This window comes from Chamaea fasciata, unplaced genomic scaffold (assembly GCF_029207755.1).
Source record: "Chamaea fasciata isolate MVZ Bird 193981 ecotype frontalis unplaced genomic scaffold, bChaFas1.0.hap1 SCAF_1, whole genome shotgun sequence".
Taxonomy (NCBI): domain Eukaryota; kingdom Metazoa; phylum Chordata; class Aves; order Passeriformes; family Sylviidae; genus Chamaea; species Chamaea fasciata.
In genome coordinates, this window is record NW_027094086.1 from 763537 (window position 1) to 780396 (window position 16860).

Consider the following 16860-nt stretch of genomic DNA (forward strand, 5'->3'; position numbering starts at 1 on the left):
TCTGCCTAAGAGTCACCGGGAAAAGCATGGCCAGGCTGGGACTGGCCGGCCCTGCCTGACCCCAGAAGAAGCCGGGCTGTCACCTTACCTCTTCTGAGGTTGGAAGGCAAAGTAAGTCCCCAGCCCCATCTCAACCTTTTATATGTATTCACAAAGGCAGAAACAGCTTCCTCTGTGGTTATACAAGGTGTCAGTACCTAAAAATTGGCTTCTGATGGGTCTTAGTGCTTTCCACAGAAAATAAATAGGTCCTAATATGGAAAAGTTTCTTCTTTAACTAATAACCAAGTAGTGTTAACTCACACTATTTTAACTCCACCTCTCCCAGGAAATCCTCTTCTTGTCCTGGAGAGTTCCTAAACAGGGATCTGAGTGGTTATTTTCAGAGAGAGCCTCAATATCTCAGCTGAACTCTGGTGAAAAGCCACTCTATGGAGAGCTGAATGACCACAAGTTTTTAAACTTTATTCAAATAAAGGGACAGAGTTGCCCCAGCCATAGCCCCGTGGGGTCTCTCTCTCTCTGTTTCAAAGAATGCAGCCTCATTTTACCCTGAACTCTCGGTTGCACATTGCCCTCTTCCTTTCCCCATTGGCTGAAGCACAGGGAAGGTGCAGTATATTTGTGTATTTTTTATATGCCTTGGAGTGGCTGCCTGGAACAGAGGCCAGACATGATAACAAGAATGAGAGGAGGGATTTATTTAAAGCCTTCAGTAAACACACCTGGGGCAGGCAGAAGCCACTGAGAGGCTACACGCAAGTTGGAGAATGGTCAGGAGTTTTTCATACAGTTATCGGTTTGGTCTGTTTACATATCAGGGGTTAATCCTCCAATTACTGCTTCAGGTAATGAAGTCACATTCTCCAGGTTTGCTAGCACCACAAAGCACTTTTGTTTATACTTTTCAGGACATGAGACAGTGAGGTGTCCTTGAGTTTCAGCCTAGACAGGAATTGTTCTGCCTGAATAAAATGTAAGTGCAGCAGCTGACAGGCTGTGGAGTTTTAGAGTTCCACACTAAAGCAGTACAGGAGCTGAAAAAGATAAAAGGGAAATCCTAAGGCATCATATACACAGGGATGAGGTTCCCTGTCAGCTGTGTCTCCTCTTGAGGCTGCACAGCCCCAGCTCCTGCAGCCTTGCCTGGTGAGAGAGATGCTCCAGTGCCTTCATCATCCTCAGAGCCTGTGCTGGACCTGCTGCAGGATCTCCATGTCCCTCCTGTGCTGAGGAGGGCAGAGCTGGACAGGGCGCTGGGCCAAGCTGGACATGGAACTGGGCAGAACTGTGAAGCAGGACTTCAGTTTGATTCTGCTTCTTGCCGATGGGAGAGCCGACACCCTCCAAGGGGATGCAGGAGTGACTCAGAGCTGACAACCTCACAAGACACCTTCTGGACTGCTTGGACCCGCCAGAGTTCCTGAGTTTGAGTTGCTGGTGGAGCTGCCTTGGATCCAGGCTTTTTTTGTGTTGTTTTACATTTTAGAGTCTTGTGGGTGGGCAATCCCTTTCCACCAGGGACAGTCATGAGGAGTGTGAACTCCCAGGCTGAAAGGAAATGCATATGTGCGGGTTCGGGAAGTTGTAATTTTACGGGGGGAATCATTTCATATGGGAAGTTTACTTTATCAATTGTTTAAGTTTTTTCCCCTCTTGTGTTTAGTTTATGGGGCCCTTTCAAATATTCCAAACCGAAGTTCTCTTTCCCACTGTGTATATTTTCCCCTCGCATTTTGAACTCTTTGTCCTTTCAGGGAGGGGCAGGAGGTGGAAATGGCCAAAGGGCGCAGAAGGGCTACCGACCTTCTGCCATCTCCCGTTCCCTTCTGTCCCCTCCTCTGGATGGGCGCACGCAACCCATGCTGCGTTCTATCCTCCCTCATGTTCCATCATCATGTTTCATGATCCTCATGTTTCCTCTTTGGAGAAAGAGAGTGATGGGATAGCCCTGGTGCTAAACTGGGCTAAAACCAGCCCAAATTGCCAAGGCCAAATGATTCCTCTCCCATATTCCGGCCTGGTATGAAATGTGTGTGAGGTTCTGTCGGAGTCTGTCCAAGGATGTGATCTCGTGGTTCTGGCTGCTGGGGGGCCCTTTGCCAGCTGTGGAGCTGCTTTTGGGTCTCAGCTGCATGATCTTTCGTGTGGCTGGACTTCTCCCCCCCCACTTTTCCTGGGCCTGAGTTCCACCAGAAGAGTTGGGGGGGCTGTGGGATCTCTCTTTCAAGGTTTTGGTGGACGCAGCCTCCTTTTATCCCAAACTCTCAGCCGCACCTTTCCCTCTTCCTTTCCTCATCAGCTGAATGGAGCTGCTGGAAAGGGGCAGCCTTCCCAAACCACCTACCCCAAACCCCCTTGAACCAGCCATTTCCCCCAACAATTCCGAATATCAGGCTCTCTGGGTTATGCAAGAGTATTCCGGGGACCCATTTCTCTTATTAACCTTAAGTTCAGGAGTTCAAACTTTTGGGTCCAACTATGAGGGTTATTCAACAAACTTGAGGTCTGAAGAGACATCAAGATCCACTTTGCAGACATTGACAACCATTTCTTCTCAGACTTCAACCTACTGAGTTGTTTATCAAAGACATCACCACCCATCCTTCCAATCCAATCCTTCCCTGTGAGGGTGGTGAGGCCCTGGCACGGGTTGCCCAGAGGAGCTGTGGCTGCCCGCTCCCTGCCCGTGTCCAAGGCCAGGCTGGTGGTCCTGGAGCAGCCTGGGCCAGGGGAAGATGTCCCTGCCCATGGCAGGGCTGGCACCGGACGGGCTTTAAGGTGGCTCCATCCCAAACCATTGCAGAGCCCCGGGGCCGGCATGGGGCGGGGCGGGCGCTCAGCAGCGCCACCAGCTCGTGCTGCCGCCTGGTGGTGACAATCAGAACTGCAGCTGTGGGCAGTGCATGCGCAGTGCTGCTGTTTAACCCTGCTCGCTGCTGCCTTCCGGTGGGCAATTCCCAAACTGCGACAACTCCGTGAGTTCTGGAGCTGTGTGGGCTAAAGTGGGAAAATCCCCTGATTTGAAAGAAAAAAGAGTTTCCTGGTGAAACATCAGGGTTTTACAAAAATAAAAAGGTGAGGGTGCCTCTGTCCCCTTTTCACCTTTTTATTTTTCATCCTTTTTCTTTTTTTTTTTTTTTTTGTTGTTTTGTTTTGTTTTGTTTTGTTTTGTTTTGTTTTGTTTTTCTCTCTCTTAATGCTACTTCTTTTCTGTTGCCTCAAATCAGGAACTTTGGAACTGGCTCTGAAGTGTTCATTCTTCCTTTTCTAATTGCTCTGAGCAGGTCCTCCCCAACTCCCATAGCCACTCCTTGGGCTCCAAACCCTTCCCAGCTCCATCCCTTGCCCTGGACGTGTTCCAGCCCCTCCAGGTCATTGCTGAGGGGCTGCAGTGAAAAGGGAGTGCAGAGGAAAAAGGGAGGAATGTTTCTCCATTGCCTCTCTGAAGACTGAGGTTTGAAAAGTAAAGCTTTAAGTTGCCAATAATGAAAACACCAGGAACAGCTTTATTTTAGGGAACGAGGCACCCTGCAGGAAAGGCGTTAAAAGAGCTGTAGCAGATACATCAGGTGAGTAAGTAGCAAATTTTGATAAATTTTTATATGCCAGGTGAGCAAGGATCAAATTTTTGATACGTTTTTAATACACCACACAAGCAAGCAGCAATTTTTTTGGATACATCAGGCAAGGCAGCCAAGAAGCTTTAGGAGGTGGCCGTGACATTGGCGCTCCCAAACCCCTCTGTCGGGAAGTGCCCAACCAGCCCCAGGCACTGCCCAGTCTCTGCTGTCCACACTGTCCTGGGCTGTCCTAGCAGCTCCAGCCATGTCCTGGCTGGTCCTGTTGGCTTTGTCCCGCTCCCTCCTGGGCAGCTCTCGGAGGGCCTTCCTCCAGATGGATCACTTGTTACAGTGACCATGGTGGCCACAGTGGCTGTGGTAGCCATGGTGACCTTGGTCACCTTGGTAACCATGGTGGCCATGGTGGCCTTGGTAATTACAAGTGACCATGGTGACCACAGTGGCCACAGTGGCCTCATGAGTCAGAGTGGCCACAATGACCATGGTGATTCCAATGCCCAGAGTGGTCATAGGGGCCAAAGTGGCCACAGTGCAGCAATGTCCACAATGGTCACAGTGGCCAAAGTGACCACAGTGGCCATAGAGGCCTCAGTAGCCTTGGTGGCCTCATTTCTCTGCAGGTCCTGGTGGCATTTGTGGTCATGGTGGCCACAGTGGCCTCTGAGACCACAGTGACCTTGGTGGCCTCGTGGCTCAGAGGGTTCTGGTGATCACTGCCGTGGCCACGGTGGCCAGGAGAAGCCCCCTGAGGTGGGGGGAGTTCCTGGAGAGGCTCCCACCTGGGGACACAAAGAGTGAGGTCAGGGAGATCATGGGGAGAGGGAGTCACGGGGGCAAAAAGAGGGCCTTGGGGAGAGGGACAGGGGTGACAGGAGGGCCCTGAGGCTGTAGGGGTCAGAGGGGGCATAATGAGGTTCCTGTCCCCTGTGCCCAGCCATGGGTAGCCTTGTCCCCTGTTAGAGATGGTCCGAAAATTTCTCATCTGCCTCACGACTGCTGTCTAGAACAAAGATTGAAGCCCCCCAAGGGCTCAGACTGAGTTCCTTCAAATTCCAACACAGGAACACTGGCCTGACTGAAGTGGGGTGTTTGCCAAATGTTGCCTGTAGGTATGTTCGCTGGACCGAGACTGGTTTGCCATGGGAGCCAGTCCTGAAACAATGGATCCTGCTCGCTGCTTGGACAGGCTTGTCCCGTTGAGAACTGGCATGTCTGTGCTTGTTACTGTCCTGTACCTGTTCCCTTGAAATACCATCTTGTTCCCTCCCCCAGCGGACCTCGTAAGACTTTAAAGACCCCTGAGTTACCCAAAGACTCTGAGATCTCCCCATGGAAGAAGATGGATCTACTGGGCAGACCAGGAGAATTTTGTCGTCTCTTCGTTGGTAGGTATTACCCCCCCTCCCGCCCTTCTCTTTCTCTCTATCCTTTATTTCCTTTCTAATCCTTCTATCACAGTTGCTGTTGGCACTCCAAGAAGATGCATTTGTTTTGATTAATACTGAAATCCCCTCTGTGTTGTTTTTGCGCTTTGGTTAATGACCCATCACGACCCCCGCTTGAATTAGCAGGTTGTGACATTAAATTGGCATCATGGACAGGATTCTGACAGACAGAGGGGTTTCCAGGGCTGTGTGTAGTCTGTAACAGGGGAAGGACATTTCACTCCAGCCACACCTAGCCTGACACCCCAAAAAGGGTGAGCAGTGTCTAGAAAGCAAGCGGGGGTGACTCGAATTTCCCACAAACTGCACATGCCTAGGTGAACAGTATCCCCATGCTCAATTGAGGTCTCTGTCTTCAGAATTTTGTAAAAGATCTCCTAGCGCAAAAGGGGAAACTGTTCTGTGTATGTGTGAATTTGGACTGCTTGGTATAGCGAAGAGACAATCATAAGTAACTTAAGGAGTACCTCCCAGGCAGATTTCGTCTCTTCACCCACACAGGGTAGTGAAGGGAGACAGCAAGAGCTCTGTGTGTGTGTAACTAAGTCGTACCTCCCTGTAGTGGTTTCTGATCCCTTCACAAAATGACTGAAAACTCTAGTGCAAAAGACAAAGCTGCATTTTACGCTGTTAGCAAAACACAAAGCTATACCCTCTCCTGCAGTCAAACAGTGGGCACAGGATAATTGGTTTAATTTTGAGACTGTGATTGATCGAATATGTTTTTTTACAACGTGAGACAAAATTTAGATTCGGCAGAGATAAAGCCATAATTTGTTCTGTTTTAGGGGCATGCCTTACAGCTTCTATAGAAAACCTCTTACGGCAGTGTAATGAAGAGGAAACAATTATAGATTCTCTTCAAAATGTAGTGAGAATTTTTTAGAAACGATTAGATGAAGAAAGAAATGAAAATCATTTGCTATAGGCTGGCCTGAGAGATGAATGACTTCCCAGATGAAATGATTCTCCCTCTAAAATTACAGCTTCCCTAGCCCACACGTAGATGTTTCCTTTCAGCCTGGGAGATCACACTCCCCATGGCTGTCCCTGATGGAAAGGGATGGCCCACCCACAAGACACTAAATTGTAGAACAACACAAAAATGCCAATCCAAAGCAGCTCCCCCGCCAACTCAAACTTAGGAACTCTGGCAGGTCCAAGCGTCCAGAAGGCGTCATGTGGAGTTGTCAGTGCTGAGTCACTCCTCCATCCCCTTGGAGGGTGTCGGCTCTCCCATCGGCAAGAAGCAGAATCAAACTTAAGTCCTGCTTCACAGTTCTACCCAGGGCCATGTCCAGCTCTACGCAATGCCATTTCCAGTTCTGCCCAGTACTCTATCCAGGTCTGTCCAGTGCCATGTCCAGCTCTGTGCTCCTCAGGACAGGAGGGACATACAGATCCTGCAGCAGATCTAGCAGAGGCTCAGAGGATGATGCAGGCACTGGAGCATCCCTCTCCTGAAGCAAGGCTGCAGGAGCTGGGGCTGTGCAGCCTCAAGAGGAGACACAGCTGACAGGAACCTCATCCCTGTGTATATGATGCCTTAGGATTTCCCTTTTATCTTTTTCAGATCCTGTACTGCTTTAGTGTGGAACTCTAAAACTCCACAGCCTGTCAGCTGCTGTTCTCCCGTTTTATTCAGACAAAACGATTCCTCTCTAGGCTGAAACTCAGGGACACTCACAGTCTCTGGCCCTGAGAAGTATAAAGGAAAGTCAGTTGGGCTGTTAGCAAACTGGGGGAGTATGACTTCATTACCTGAAGCTGTAATTGGAGGATTAACCCGATATGTAAACAGACCAAACCAATAACTGTATGACAAACTCCTGACCATCGTCCATCTTGGGTGGAGCCTCTCAGAGGCTTCTGCCTGCCCCAGGTGTGTCTATTGAAGGCTTGGAATAAATCCCTGCTTTTATTCTCATAATCGTGTCTGGCCTCTGTTCCAGGCAGCCACTCCAAGGCATCCTGTCAATATACAAATATACTGCACCTTCCCTGTGCCTCAGCCAATGGGGAAAGGAAGAGGGCAATGTGCAGCCGAGAGTTTGGGATAAAATGAGTTTGAATCCTCCAAAACCTCGAGAGAGAAACTCCATGGGGCTATGACAATGGAAGCTCTGTCCTTTTATTCCAATAAAGTTTCAAAACTACTGTGTGGACACCTGGCTTTCCATAGAGTGGCTTTCTCACTACATGCTGAAGGTGCTGGGTCGAGCTGAAAGCCTGACTTCAAGAATGATAAAAGGATGTAAAAGTATTTCTACAGGACAATAAATGTGGCTCAAAGCAGTGGAGAAAGAGTTAAAGGAAACTCCAGTGTGGGTTTTTGACAAGTTCTCTATGACAGACAGAGCAGCGCCCGCCGAAAGTGAAAGTTTGAGCGGAGGTCATCTGAGATATCGAGGCACTCTGTGAAAATAACCACTCAGATCCCTTTTTAGGAACTCTCCGGTTCCTAAAGAAGAGGATTTCCTGAGAGATGCGGGGGCATGCAAATGTTATGGGTTAACACAACTTGGATTTTAGTTAAAGAAGAAACTTTTCCCTCTAAGGACCTGTTGATTTCCTGTGGAAAGGAAAGAGACGATTCAGAGGTCAAGTTTTAGATACTGACACCACAGAGGAAGCTGTTTGTGCCTTTGTGAATACACACACAGTGTTGAGATGAGCCTGAGAACTTCCTTTTCCTGCTGGCCTCAGAACAGGTAAGGTGGCAGCCCGGTTTCTGCCAGGGCCAGGCAGGGCTGGCCAGAACCAGCCTGGCCAAGGCTTTTCCGGTGACTCTTGGGCAGGGGAGGGGAGGAGAATATGTTCTGTCCCAGCCCGATGGGGTTTCCAGAGGGTGCTAAAACATCCTGCTGCTAAGCTGTGGGGGCTGAGCCCCCCCAGCTCTTCTGGTGACTCCTAGGCAGAGGGAAAGAGTGGGGGGAGAAGCCCAGCCGCACGAGAGATCGTGCAGCTGAGACCAAAAAGTGGCTCCGGAGCCGGGCAAGGGCCCCCCGGCAGCCAGAACCCCGAGATTTTGGCCCAGCTTTGGTGCAGCCTGGCCCTACCATCTTCAGCCGCTTCCCAGGGAAGAACCATTATGTCCTCTGCAGACCTGGGAGATGTTAACTCTTCGTGCCAGATGAGACTTACAGCAGCACTGGCCCTTCTCTGAGTGAGAACAGGCAAAGTGATGGAGGATCACTGTAAGGAGACGCAGCAGGAAACTGAGGTCAGCGAAGAGAGAGTAAAAGGCTTAGGTTGGAGGGAGATTGAGCAGTTGCCTACTTTGGGCTGGATTTCTCTTGTGAGGCCATGGAGAATGGACTAAACTTCCCCCAGAACATACAGAATGCCTTTAGGGGGATGCAGAGTTCTAGTCATAGCCATGGACTGATACAATTGAGATTGAATGGAGACTTGTGGACAGAGGAAGACAAAGACAAAGTGACATGAAGCCCTTTGCTCCCAGGGAAAAAGAGATCTCTCTTGAGATGAAGATGATTTTGCAGATAGAGGAAGGGAACCTTTGTTTCATACTGCGAGAGGCATCCTAAATTTAGCAGACGTGGCCCGTACACAGTTGTGGGGAAAAGGTGCGAATGGCAGGGGCCTCACGGTTTGCAGAATTTCTGGGCGGCTGCAGATTCGTGACGTGACGTGGGAGCCAGCAGAGAACGGTTTTTTTGTGGTGGTGTCTCCATGGGAGTTTCTAAGAGAGGCTCCTCTCCGTAAGAACAGATAAAATATTATTTTAGAGTGGTGAAATGGAGCAGAAATCCCATGTTTTGTCTCTTTATCGTATTTGTGGGAAGGTCAACAGTCGTGGGAGGAGGGGAAGTGTTTTGAGAGTTTCAATTTGATTCTCATTCTTTTCTGTTTGTTAATGAATCTATTTTGACACCTTTTAAGATTTGGGCCCGCTTTGCTTTCCTCCTAATCCTATCCCACAGTAGGAAAAGGAGAAGATGGTTTCAACCAACAATTAAATCGCTACACTAAATTTGGGAAACAAGAACTGGCGAATGTGAAACCATTACGGCAAATTATTTCCGGGAAAAGCGCTGTTTCTGTATTAGATAGGAGGCCTATTTTAATGAATATTTATAATTAGGATGGACAAATGCCCTTTGGCAAAGTGCTCCTGAGCTGCAGGACCAGGAGAGATCTGCTGTGAGTCCGAGCTGCCCAAGAATTCCGGCTTTGTGATCCCTCCAGTTCTGTCCGGGAGTTCACTGCGGCCCATTCCGGTATCAGGGGCTGGGGGGACACTGGGGACACTTGGGGACACGGGATTGGTGGATTGGGATTGCGCTCCTGGGGGAGTCACAGGACTGGGATTGGGGTCCTGGGTGCTCTGGGGGAAAGTGAGGGGGAACATGGGATGGTGGGAGTGGGATTGGGGTCCTGGGGGGCTGGGAGACACTGGGGGGCAGGGGGCGGTGCCCAGATTTGGATTGAGGTCCTGGGGTGACACTGAGGAAACTGGGGACTGGGAGTGGGATTTGGGGTCTGGGGGTGGGCTGAGGGGACACTGGGGGGCTCAGGGAGTGACCCCAGGATTTGGGTCAGGGTCCTGGGGGGGCGGAGACTCGTAACCATGGCAGTAGGATTGGGCTTCTGGGGGGCCAGGAGGACACGGCACTGTGGGATTGGGATTGGGATTGGGCTCCCTGTGGGGCTGGGGGATGTTGGGGAGGCCAAAGTAACCCCAGGACTGGGGATCAGGGAGCCCAGACATGTCCAGGGGTCTCCTGGCCAGGAGTGTCTCCCTTCCCCTGGGCTGACCCCACTCCCCTCCCCAGTCCCTCACTGAGGAACCCTCCCCATGTCCCCCTCCATGTCCCCTCTGTGTCCCCCAGTGTCCCACCCTGCTCCTGGTGGCCTCTCTCCTCCATGGCCCCCTGGCTCTCACCCTGGCACTGCTGGGAAAACTCACTGGGAAAACGGCGACGCCGCGCACGTGACGCCACCAGGTGGCAGCACAAAGTGACGGCGCTGCCGAGCACTGACCCTGCCGCGTGCTGGCCGTACGTCCAGCTCCGTCCGGTGCCGTGTCCAGGTCTGCCCAGTGCCGTGTCCAGGTCTGCCCAGTGCCATTCCCTGTCCCTGCGCCCATGGCCCTCCTCAGGGCCCCATAACCCCTCACCCCCCTCATGGCCCCTGATGCCCCACTTTGTGTCCCCAGGTGGGAGCCTCCCCAGGAACTCCCCCCACCTCGGGGGGCTTCTCCTGGCCACCGAGGCCATGGCAGTGGTCACTGGAACCCTCTGAGCCCCGAGGCCACCGAGGTCACTGTGGTCTCAGAGGCCACTGTGGCCACCATGACCACAAATGCCACCAGGACCTGCAGAGAAATGAGGCCACCAAGGCTACCGAGGCCTCTGTGGCCACTATGGTCACTTTGGCCACTGTGACCCCTCTGGGCGTTGGAATCACCATGATCACCATGACCACTGTGGCCACTGTAACTACTGAGGCCACCATGGCCACCATGGTTACAGCAGGACCAGCCAGGGCAGGGCTGGAGCTGCCAGGACAGCACGGACAGCACGGACAGCAGAGACTGGGCAGCACCTGGGGCCGGTTGGGCACTTCCCGACAGTGAGGTTTTGGCTGCCAATGTCATGGCCACCTCCTAAAGCTCCTCGGTTGCCTCACCTGATGTATCCAAAAAAATTGCTGCTTGGCGTGGAGTGGGAAAAAATTGCTGCTTGCTTTCCTGGAGTATTAAAAGCGTATCAAAATTTTGATCCTTGCTCGCCTGGCCTATTAAAAATTTATCAAAATTTGCTGCTGACTCACTTGATGTGTCTGCTGCCGCTCTTTTAACACCTTTCCTCCAGGGTGCCTGCTTTCCTGAAATAAACCACTTCCTGTTGTTTTTGTCAGAGGCATCTTAAAGTTTTATTTTTCAAACCTCGATCTGCAGAGAGGTTATGGATAAACGTTCCTCCCTTTTTCCTCTGCGCTCCCTTGTCACTGCAGGGATGTCCTCAGGAAGGACCTGGGTGGGCTGGAGAATGTCCAGGCAAGGGACAGAGCTGGGAAGGGTGTGGAGCACCAGGAGTGGCTGAGGGAGCTGGGGAGGGGCTGCTCAGGGCTATTAGAAAAGCATGAATGATCAGTTCCAGGCCAGTTCCAAAGGTCCTGATTTGAAGCAAGGCAACAGAAGAAGCACTGGGAGGAAGAAAAAACAAACAGAATGAAAAAGAACAAAAAAAAATACAGAAAAGGGGACAGAGGCACCACCACCCGTTCATTATTATTGCTTTGTAATACATACTAGTAAAGAACTGCTATTCCTATTGCCCAAATCTTTGCCGAAGAGCCTCTGATTGTAATTTTACCGGGCAGATACCTGTCTTCCCAAACCAAGACAGTCCCGTTGGAGAAAAAGGGTCCAGAAATGGTGAGATGGGTCCGGTCTTCCTCCAGGGATCCGGTGGGAAAACTGGATCCCTAGTGGGACTGTGGCTCCTTTTTATCCAGGTGAAGATGGTTTGGCTCCTCCTCCCCGTGTGGAGCAGCTACAATAGTGCAGTGTAACGTGTAACGTCATTGGTGAGCTCTCAATGGTCCAGTAGCAGAAGACATTCCCATGGAAGCGGTGAAACAATGAAGAGAGATAAGCAGCACTCCGCCATCTGATAAGGGACACTGACCCATTTGGGCAAAGATAAGCAATTCTGCCCCACCCAGATGGAATAGAATAACACGCTCTTTACAAAACCCGCGGCAGCTGGCTTGGTCAGAATTCCTTCATGGAAATGTTCCGATAGAATCATTTGATAAAATTGTATCAATGGAATTATTCAATAAAATTGTTCTGGTGGAATTCTTCACTGGAATTGTTCTGACGGAATCGTTTAATAAAATTGCTTCAATAGAATTATTTAAAAGAACTGATTTGAAAGAATCATTTAATAAAGTTGTTCTGATACAAATCTTCAATGGAATTGTTCTGATAGAATCGTTTATTAAAATTGCTTCAATGCAATTATTTCATGGAACTGTTCTGATTGAATCGTTTAATAAAATAATTGTGATAGAATTATTTAATAGACTTCTTCGGATAGAATTCTTTACTGGAATTGTTCTGATAGAATCGTTTATTAAGATTGCTTCAATGCAATTATTTAATGGAATTGTTCTGATAGAATCGTTTAATAAAGTAGCTCTGATGGAATTCTTTGATAGAATTGTTCTGATAGGAATATTTAATAGCACGGCTTTGCACAAAGGCTTTGGTGGCCACTGTGGCCACAGTGGCAGTGGTGGCCTTGGGAGCCTTGGTGGCCTCGTTTCTCTGGGGGTCCTGGTGGCCACAGTGACCTTGGTGACCTCGGTGACATTGGCCTCGTGGCTCAGAGGATCCCGGTGGCCACTGCCAGGGCTGAGGTGGCCAGGAGGAGTCCTCGGAGGTGGAAGGGGGCGCTGGGGACGCTCCCACCTGTGGGACAGAGAGGGGGATCAGGGGAACCATGGCGGACCAAGAGGGGGTCGGGGACGGCAGGAATGGGGGGTTAGAGGTGACAGGAGAGATGGGGGGCATGAGGTGACAAGTGACAGGGTGTTGGGGGCTATGGGGGGGCACAGGGGTCAGGGAGGTCAGGGGGGTCATGGTGGGCTTAGGGGTGACAGGGATCGGGGGAGTCAGGGGGTGCCATGGGGGTGACAGGGGGTGACAGGAGTTCAGGAAGTGTCATGGTGGGTCCCGGCCCACCCACCTCCAGCACACAGGGCCTGTCCCCACAGCACTGCCCTTGGCGGGGAGGGACAGGGTTGGGACAGGGTCATCCCTGTCCCTGTCAGGGGTGTCCCTGTCCCCCCAGATGTGGGGGTCCCCATCCCTGTCCCTGTCAGGGGTGTCCCTGTCCCCCCAGATGTGGGGGTCCCCATCCCTGTCCCTGTCAGGGGTGTCCCTGTCCCCCCCAGATGTGGGGGTCCCCATCCCTGTCCCTGTCAGGGGTGTCCCTGTCCCCCCAGATGTGGGGGTCCCCATCCCTGTCCCTGTCAGGGGTGTCCCTGTCCCCCCAGATGTGGGGGTCCCCATCCCTGTCCCTGTCAGGGGTGTCCCTGTCCCCCCAGATGTGGGGGTCCCCATCCCTGTCCCTGTCAGGGCTGTCCCTGTCCCCCCAGATGTGGGGGTCCCCATCCCTGTCCCTGTCAGGGGTGTCCCTGTCCCCCCAGATGTGGGGGTCCCCATCCCTGTCCCTGTCATTGGCGTTCCTGTCCCCCCCAGATGTGGGGGTCCCCATCCCTGTCCCTGTCAGGGGTGTCCCTGTCCCCCCAGATGTGGGGGTCCCCATCCCTGTCCCTGTCAGGGGTGTCCCTGTCCCCCCAGATGTGGGGGTCCCCATCCCTGTCCCTGTCAGGGGTGTCCCTGTCCCCGCAGATGTGGGGGTCCCCATCCCTGTCCCTGTCAGGGGTGTCCCTGTCCCCCCAGATGTGGGGGTCCCCATCCCTGTCCCTGTCATTGGCGTCCCTGTCCCCATGCCCTCAGTGGGTGTCCCCAGCCTTGGTGTCCCCAGCACTGGGTGTCCCTGTCCCCCCACCCAGAGTGGGTGCTCCTGTCCATGTCCCCCATGCCCAGTGAGTGTCCCTGTGTCCCCTGTGCCCTGTCGTGGGTGTCCCCATGGCCACAGGGGGTGTCCCCATCCCCCAGGCTGTCCCCTGTGGTGTCACCTTTCAGCCACTCGCAGTTGTATTTGCTGGAGGTCCCGGTGGAGCGGAGCTGGATCTGTGTCTTGTTCCCTTCCCGGGTGACTTCGGTGACCTCGAATGTCTCGAAGGGCGGGATCAGCGCCCCCTCGTGTTCCGGATATTCCGAGAAGGATTGTATTCCTGCACCCTGGCACGTGCGCACCTGGAACTCTGTCCCGTTCGAGCACCAGCCTTCCGTTTTCCTCAGCGCCGTTATCGTGAATTCGCCAAACCGGACGGTGTCGCCAGGCTGGGCCGCGAACTGGGCGCCGCAGTCCCGACGGAACACGTCCAGACACTGCCCAGGGTGAGCGTCCCTCAGCGTGGCCAGCGCGTCGGTCAGCAGGAAATGCAGCGTTTTGTAGGGGAAGTTGTCCCGGTATTGCCGGGGGGAGCGCCCGGCCACACGCACATCCGCGTTGAACACACTGCGTACATCCATCGTGAGGGCCGTGAGGGCAATGGCCTGGGCTTGGGATGACAGAGGGGACACACGGGAGTCCCGCCTCTGCCACTCAGCCACGGCCTTCACCCAGACCCAGGCAAAGAGAGGATTCTCCTGGAACTCGGAGCGGAAGAGGACCGGCAACGCCGCGGTCATGGCAGCGCCACAGCCCCGGTACTGGTCATCGAAGGAGTCCCAGGCCATGTCAAGAGGCACCACCATGTTGGCCGCGGTGGCCACGGTCATTGCCAGCAGTGCCAGGGTGAGAGCCAGGGGGGCCATGGAGGAGAGAGGCCACCAGGAGCAGGGTGGGACACTGGGGGACACAGAGGGGACATGGAGGGGGACATGGGGAGGGTTCCTCGGTGAGGGACTGGGGAGGGGAGTGGGGTCAGCCCAGGGGAAGGGAGACACTCCTGGCCAGGAGACCCCTGGACATGTCTGGGCTCCCTGACCCCCAGTCCTGGGGTTACTTTGGCCTCCCCAACATCCCCCAGCCCCACAGGGACCCCAATCCCAATCCCACAGTGCCGTGTCCTCCTGGCCCCCCAGAAGCCCAATCCTACTGCCATGGTTACGAGTCTCCGCCCCCCCAGGACCCTGACCCAAATCCTGGGGTCACTCCCTGAGCCCCCCAGTGTCCCCTCAGCCCACCCCCAGACCCCAAATCCCACTCCCAGTCCCCAGTTTCCTCAGTGTCACCCCAGGACCTCAACCCAAATCTGGGCACCGCCCCCTGCCCCCCAGTGTCTCCCAGCCCCCCAGGACCCCAATCCCACTCCCACCATCCCATGTTCCCCCTCCCTTTCCCCCAGAGCACCCATGACCCCAATCCCAGTCCTGTGACTCCCCCAGGAGCGCAATCCCAATCCACCAATCCCGTGTCCCCAAGTGTCCCCAGTGTCCCCCCAGCCCCTGATACCGGAATGGGCCGCAGTGAACTCCCGGACAGAACTGGAGGGATCACAAAGCCGGAATTCTTGGGCAGCTCGGACTCACCGCGGATCTCTCCGGCTCCTGCAACTCAGGGAGACTTTGCCATGGGCAATTTATCCATCCTAAAAATAAATATTCATTAAAATGAGTCTTCTATCTAATAGAGAAACTGCGCTTTTCCCGGAAATAATTTGCCGTAATGGTTTCGCGTTCACCAATTCCTGTTCGCCCAATTCAGTGTAGCGGTCTGAGCGTTTGTTGAAACCATCTTCTCCTTTTCCGACTGTGGGATAGGATTGGGAGGAAAGCAAAGCCGCCCCAAATCTTAAAAGGTGTCAAAATAGATTTGTTGTCAAACACCAGCGGAAAAGAATGAGAATCAAAATGAAACTTTCATGACACTTCTGCTCTCCTCCCCACTATTGGTTTTCCCGCTGACAACATAAAGAGACGAATCCTGGGAGTTTCAGTCCATTTCACCACTCTAAAACACCATTTCATGTGTTCTTAGGGAGGGGAGCCTCTCTTAGAAACTCCCATGGAGACACCACCACAAGAGAACAGTTCTCTGCTGGCTCCCATGTCATGAATCTGCAGCCGCCCGGAAATTCTGCAAACTGTGAAGCCCCTGCCATTCGCACCTTTTCCCCACAACTGCATAAGGGTTTTTTCTGCTTCTTTCAGCCTACCAGTTAAGGATGCCCCTTCTAGTATGAAAGAAAGTTTCCCTTCCTCTATCTGCAAAATCATCACAACAAACAGAGGTCTCTTTTTCCCTGGGAGCAAAGGGCTTCATGTCACTTTGTCTTTGTCCTCCTCTGTTCAAAAGTCTCCATTCAATCCCAGTTCCATCAGTCCACGGCTATGACTAGAACTCTGCATCCCCCTAAAGGCATTCTATATGTTCTGGGGGAAGTTTAGTCCGTTCTCCATGGCCTCGCAAGAGAAATCCAGCCCAAAGTAGGCAACTCCTCAATCTCCCTCCAACCTAAGCCTTTTACTCTCTCTTCACTGACCTCAGTTTCCTGCTGTGTGTCCTTACAGCTCAATCACTGTTCTCACTCAGAGAAGGGCCAGTGCTGCTGTAAATCTCATCTGGCGTGAAAACAGTTAACGTCTCAAAGGTCTGCCGAGGGCACGATGCTTCTTGTGGGAACCCCAAAAAACCCCCTCAGGGAAACTTCAGTCTTTGCCCTGTGAAGATTGCCCAGAGTTCCCTGCCCAGGCTCAAAGAGAAGACTTCCTTCGTGGTGCCTTGCACAACTACTGCCGATCTACCCTGGATTGCTTCCTTCATTGGTCACTTAACCCTGCCCTCCCCGACTGTTCGTCCCTCATACCGTTTGTACCCTGTGCCCTCAGACCATCGGCCACTGACCCCATCCTTAACCCCAGAGCAGCACATGGTCTCGGTCGTCTGTCCCCGATCCCTTCGGCATGCTGAAACAAACCTTGCTGGAAAATACCATACAGGAGGCCCTTCCTGTCTTTCCTCCGCCGAGGCGTGTGTGTGTGTGCGTGGGCTTGAAGTTTCTGTTCCTCTGGCCTGCTCTGAGCGGCTTCTGAAGGACACGCTTCGAGAAGGGAGCAACATTTTACACTCCGCCCACAATGCTGCAGTTCTTCCCCGGGAAGTGGCTGAAGATGGTAGGGCCAGGCTGCACCAAAGCTGGGCCAAAATCTCCGGGTTCTGGCTGCTGGGGGGCCCTTGCCCGGCTCCGGAGCCACTTTTTGGTCTCAGCTGCACAATCTC

The 16860-nt window shown here is 52.8% G+C and overlaps 1 protein-coding gene across 1 annotated transcript; it reads right to left on the minus strand.

Moving 5' to 3' along the window:
• Positions 1-10808: 10808 nt before the first annotated feature.
• Positions 10809-15182, minus strand: LOC136301952 (erythroblast NAD(P)(+)--arginine ADP-ribosyltransferase-like). Its single transcript, XM_066205247.1, has 3 exons — positions 15094-15182; positions 13709-14487; positions 10809-12473 (listed from the first exon to the last, which is right to left on the minus strand). The coding sequence occupies exons 2-3, from the start codon at positions 14451-14453 to the stop codon at positions 12388-12390; spliced, it is 831 nt and encodes a 276-aa protein (XP_066061344.1). The 5' UTR covers positions 14454-14487; positions 15094-15182; the 3' UTR covers positions 10809-12387.
• Between the last annotated feature and the right edge of the window lie 1678 nt (positions 15183-16860).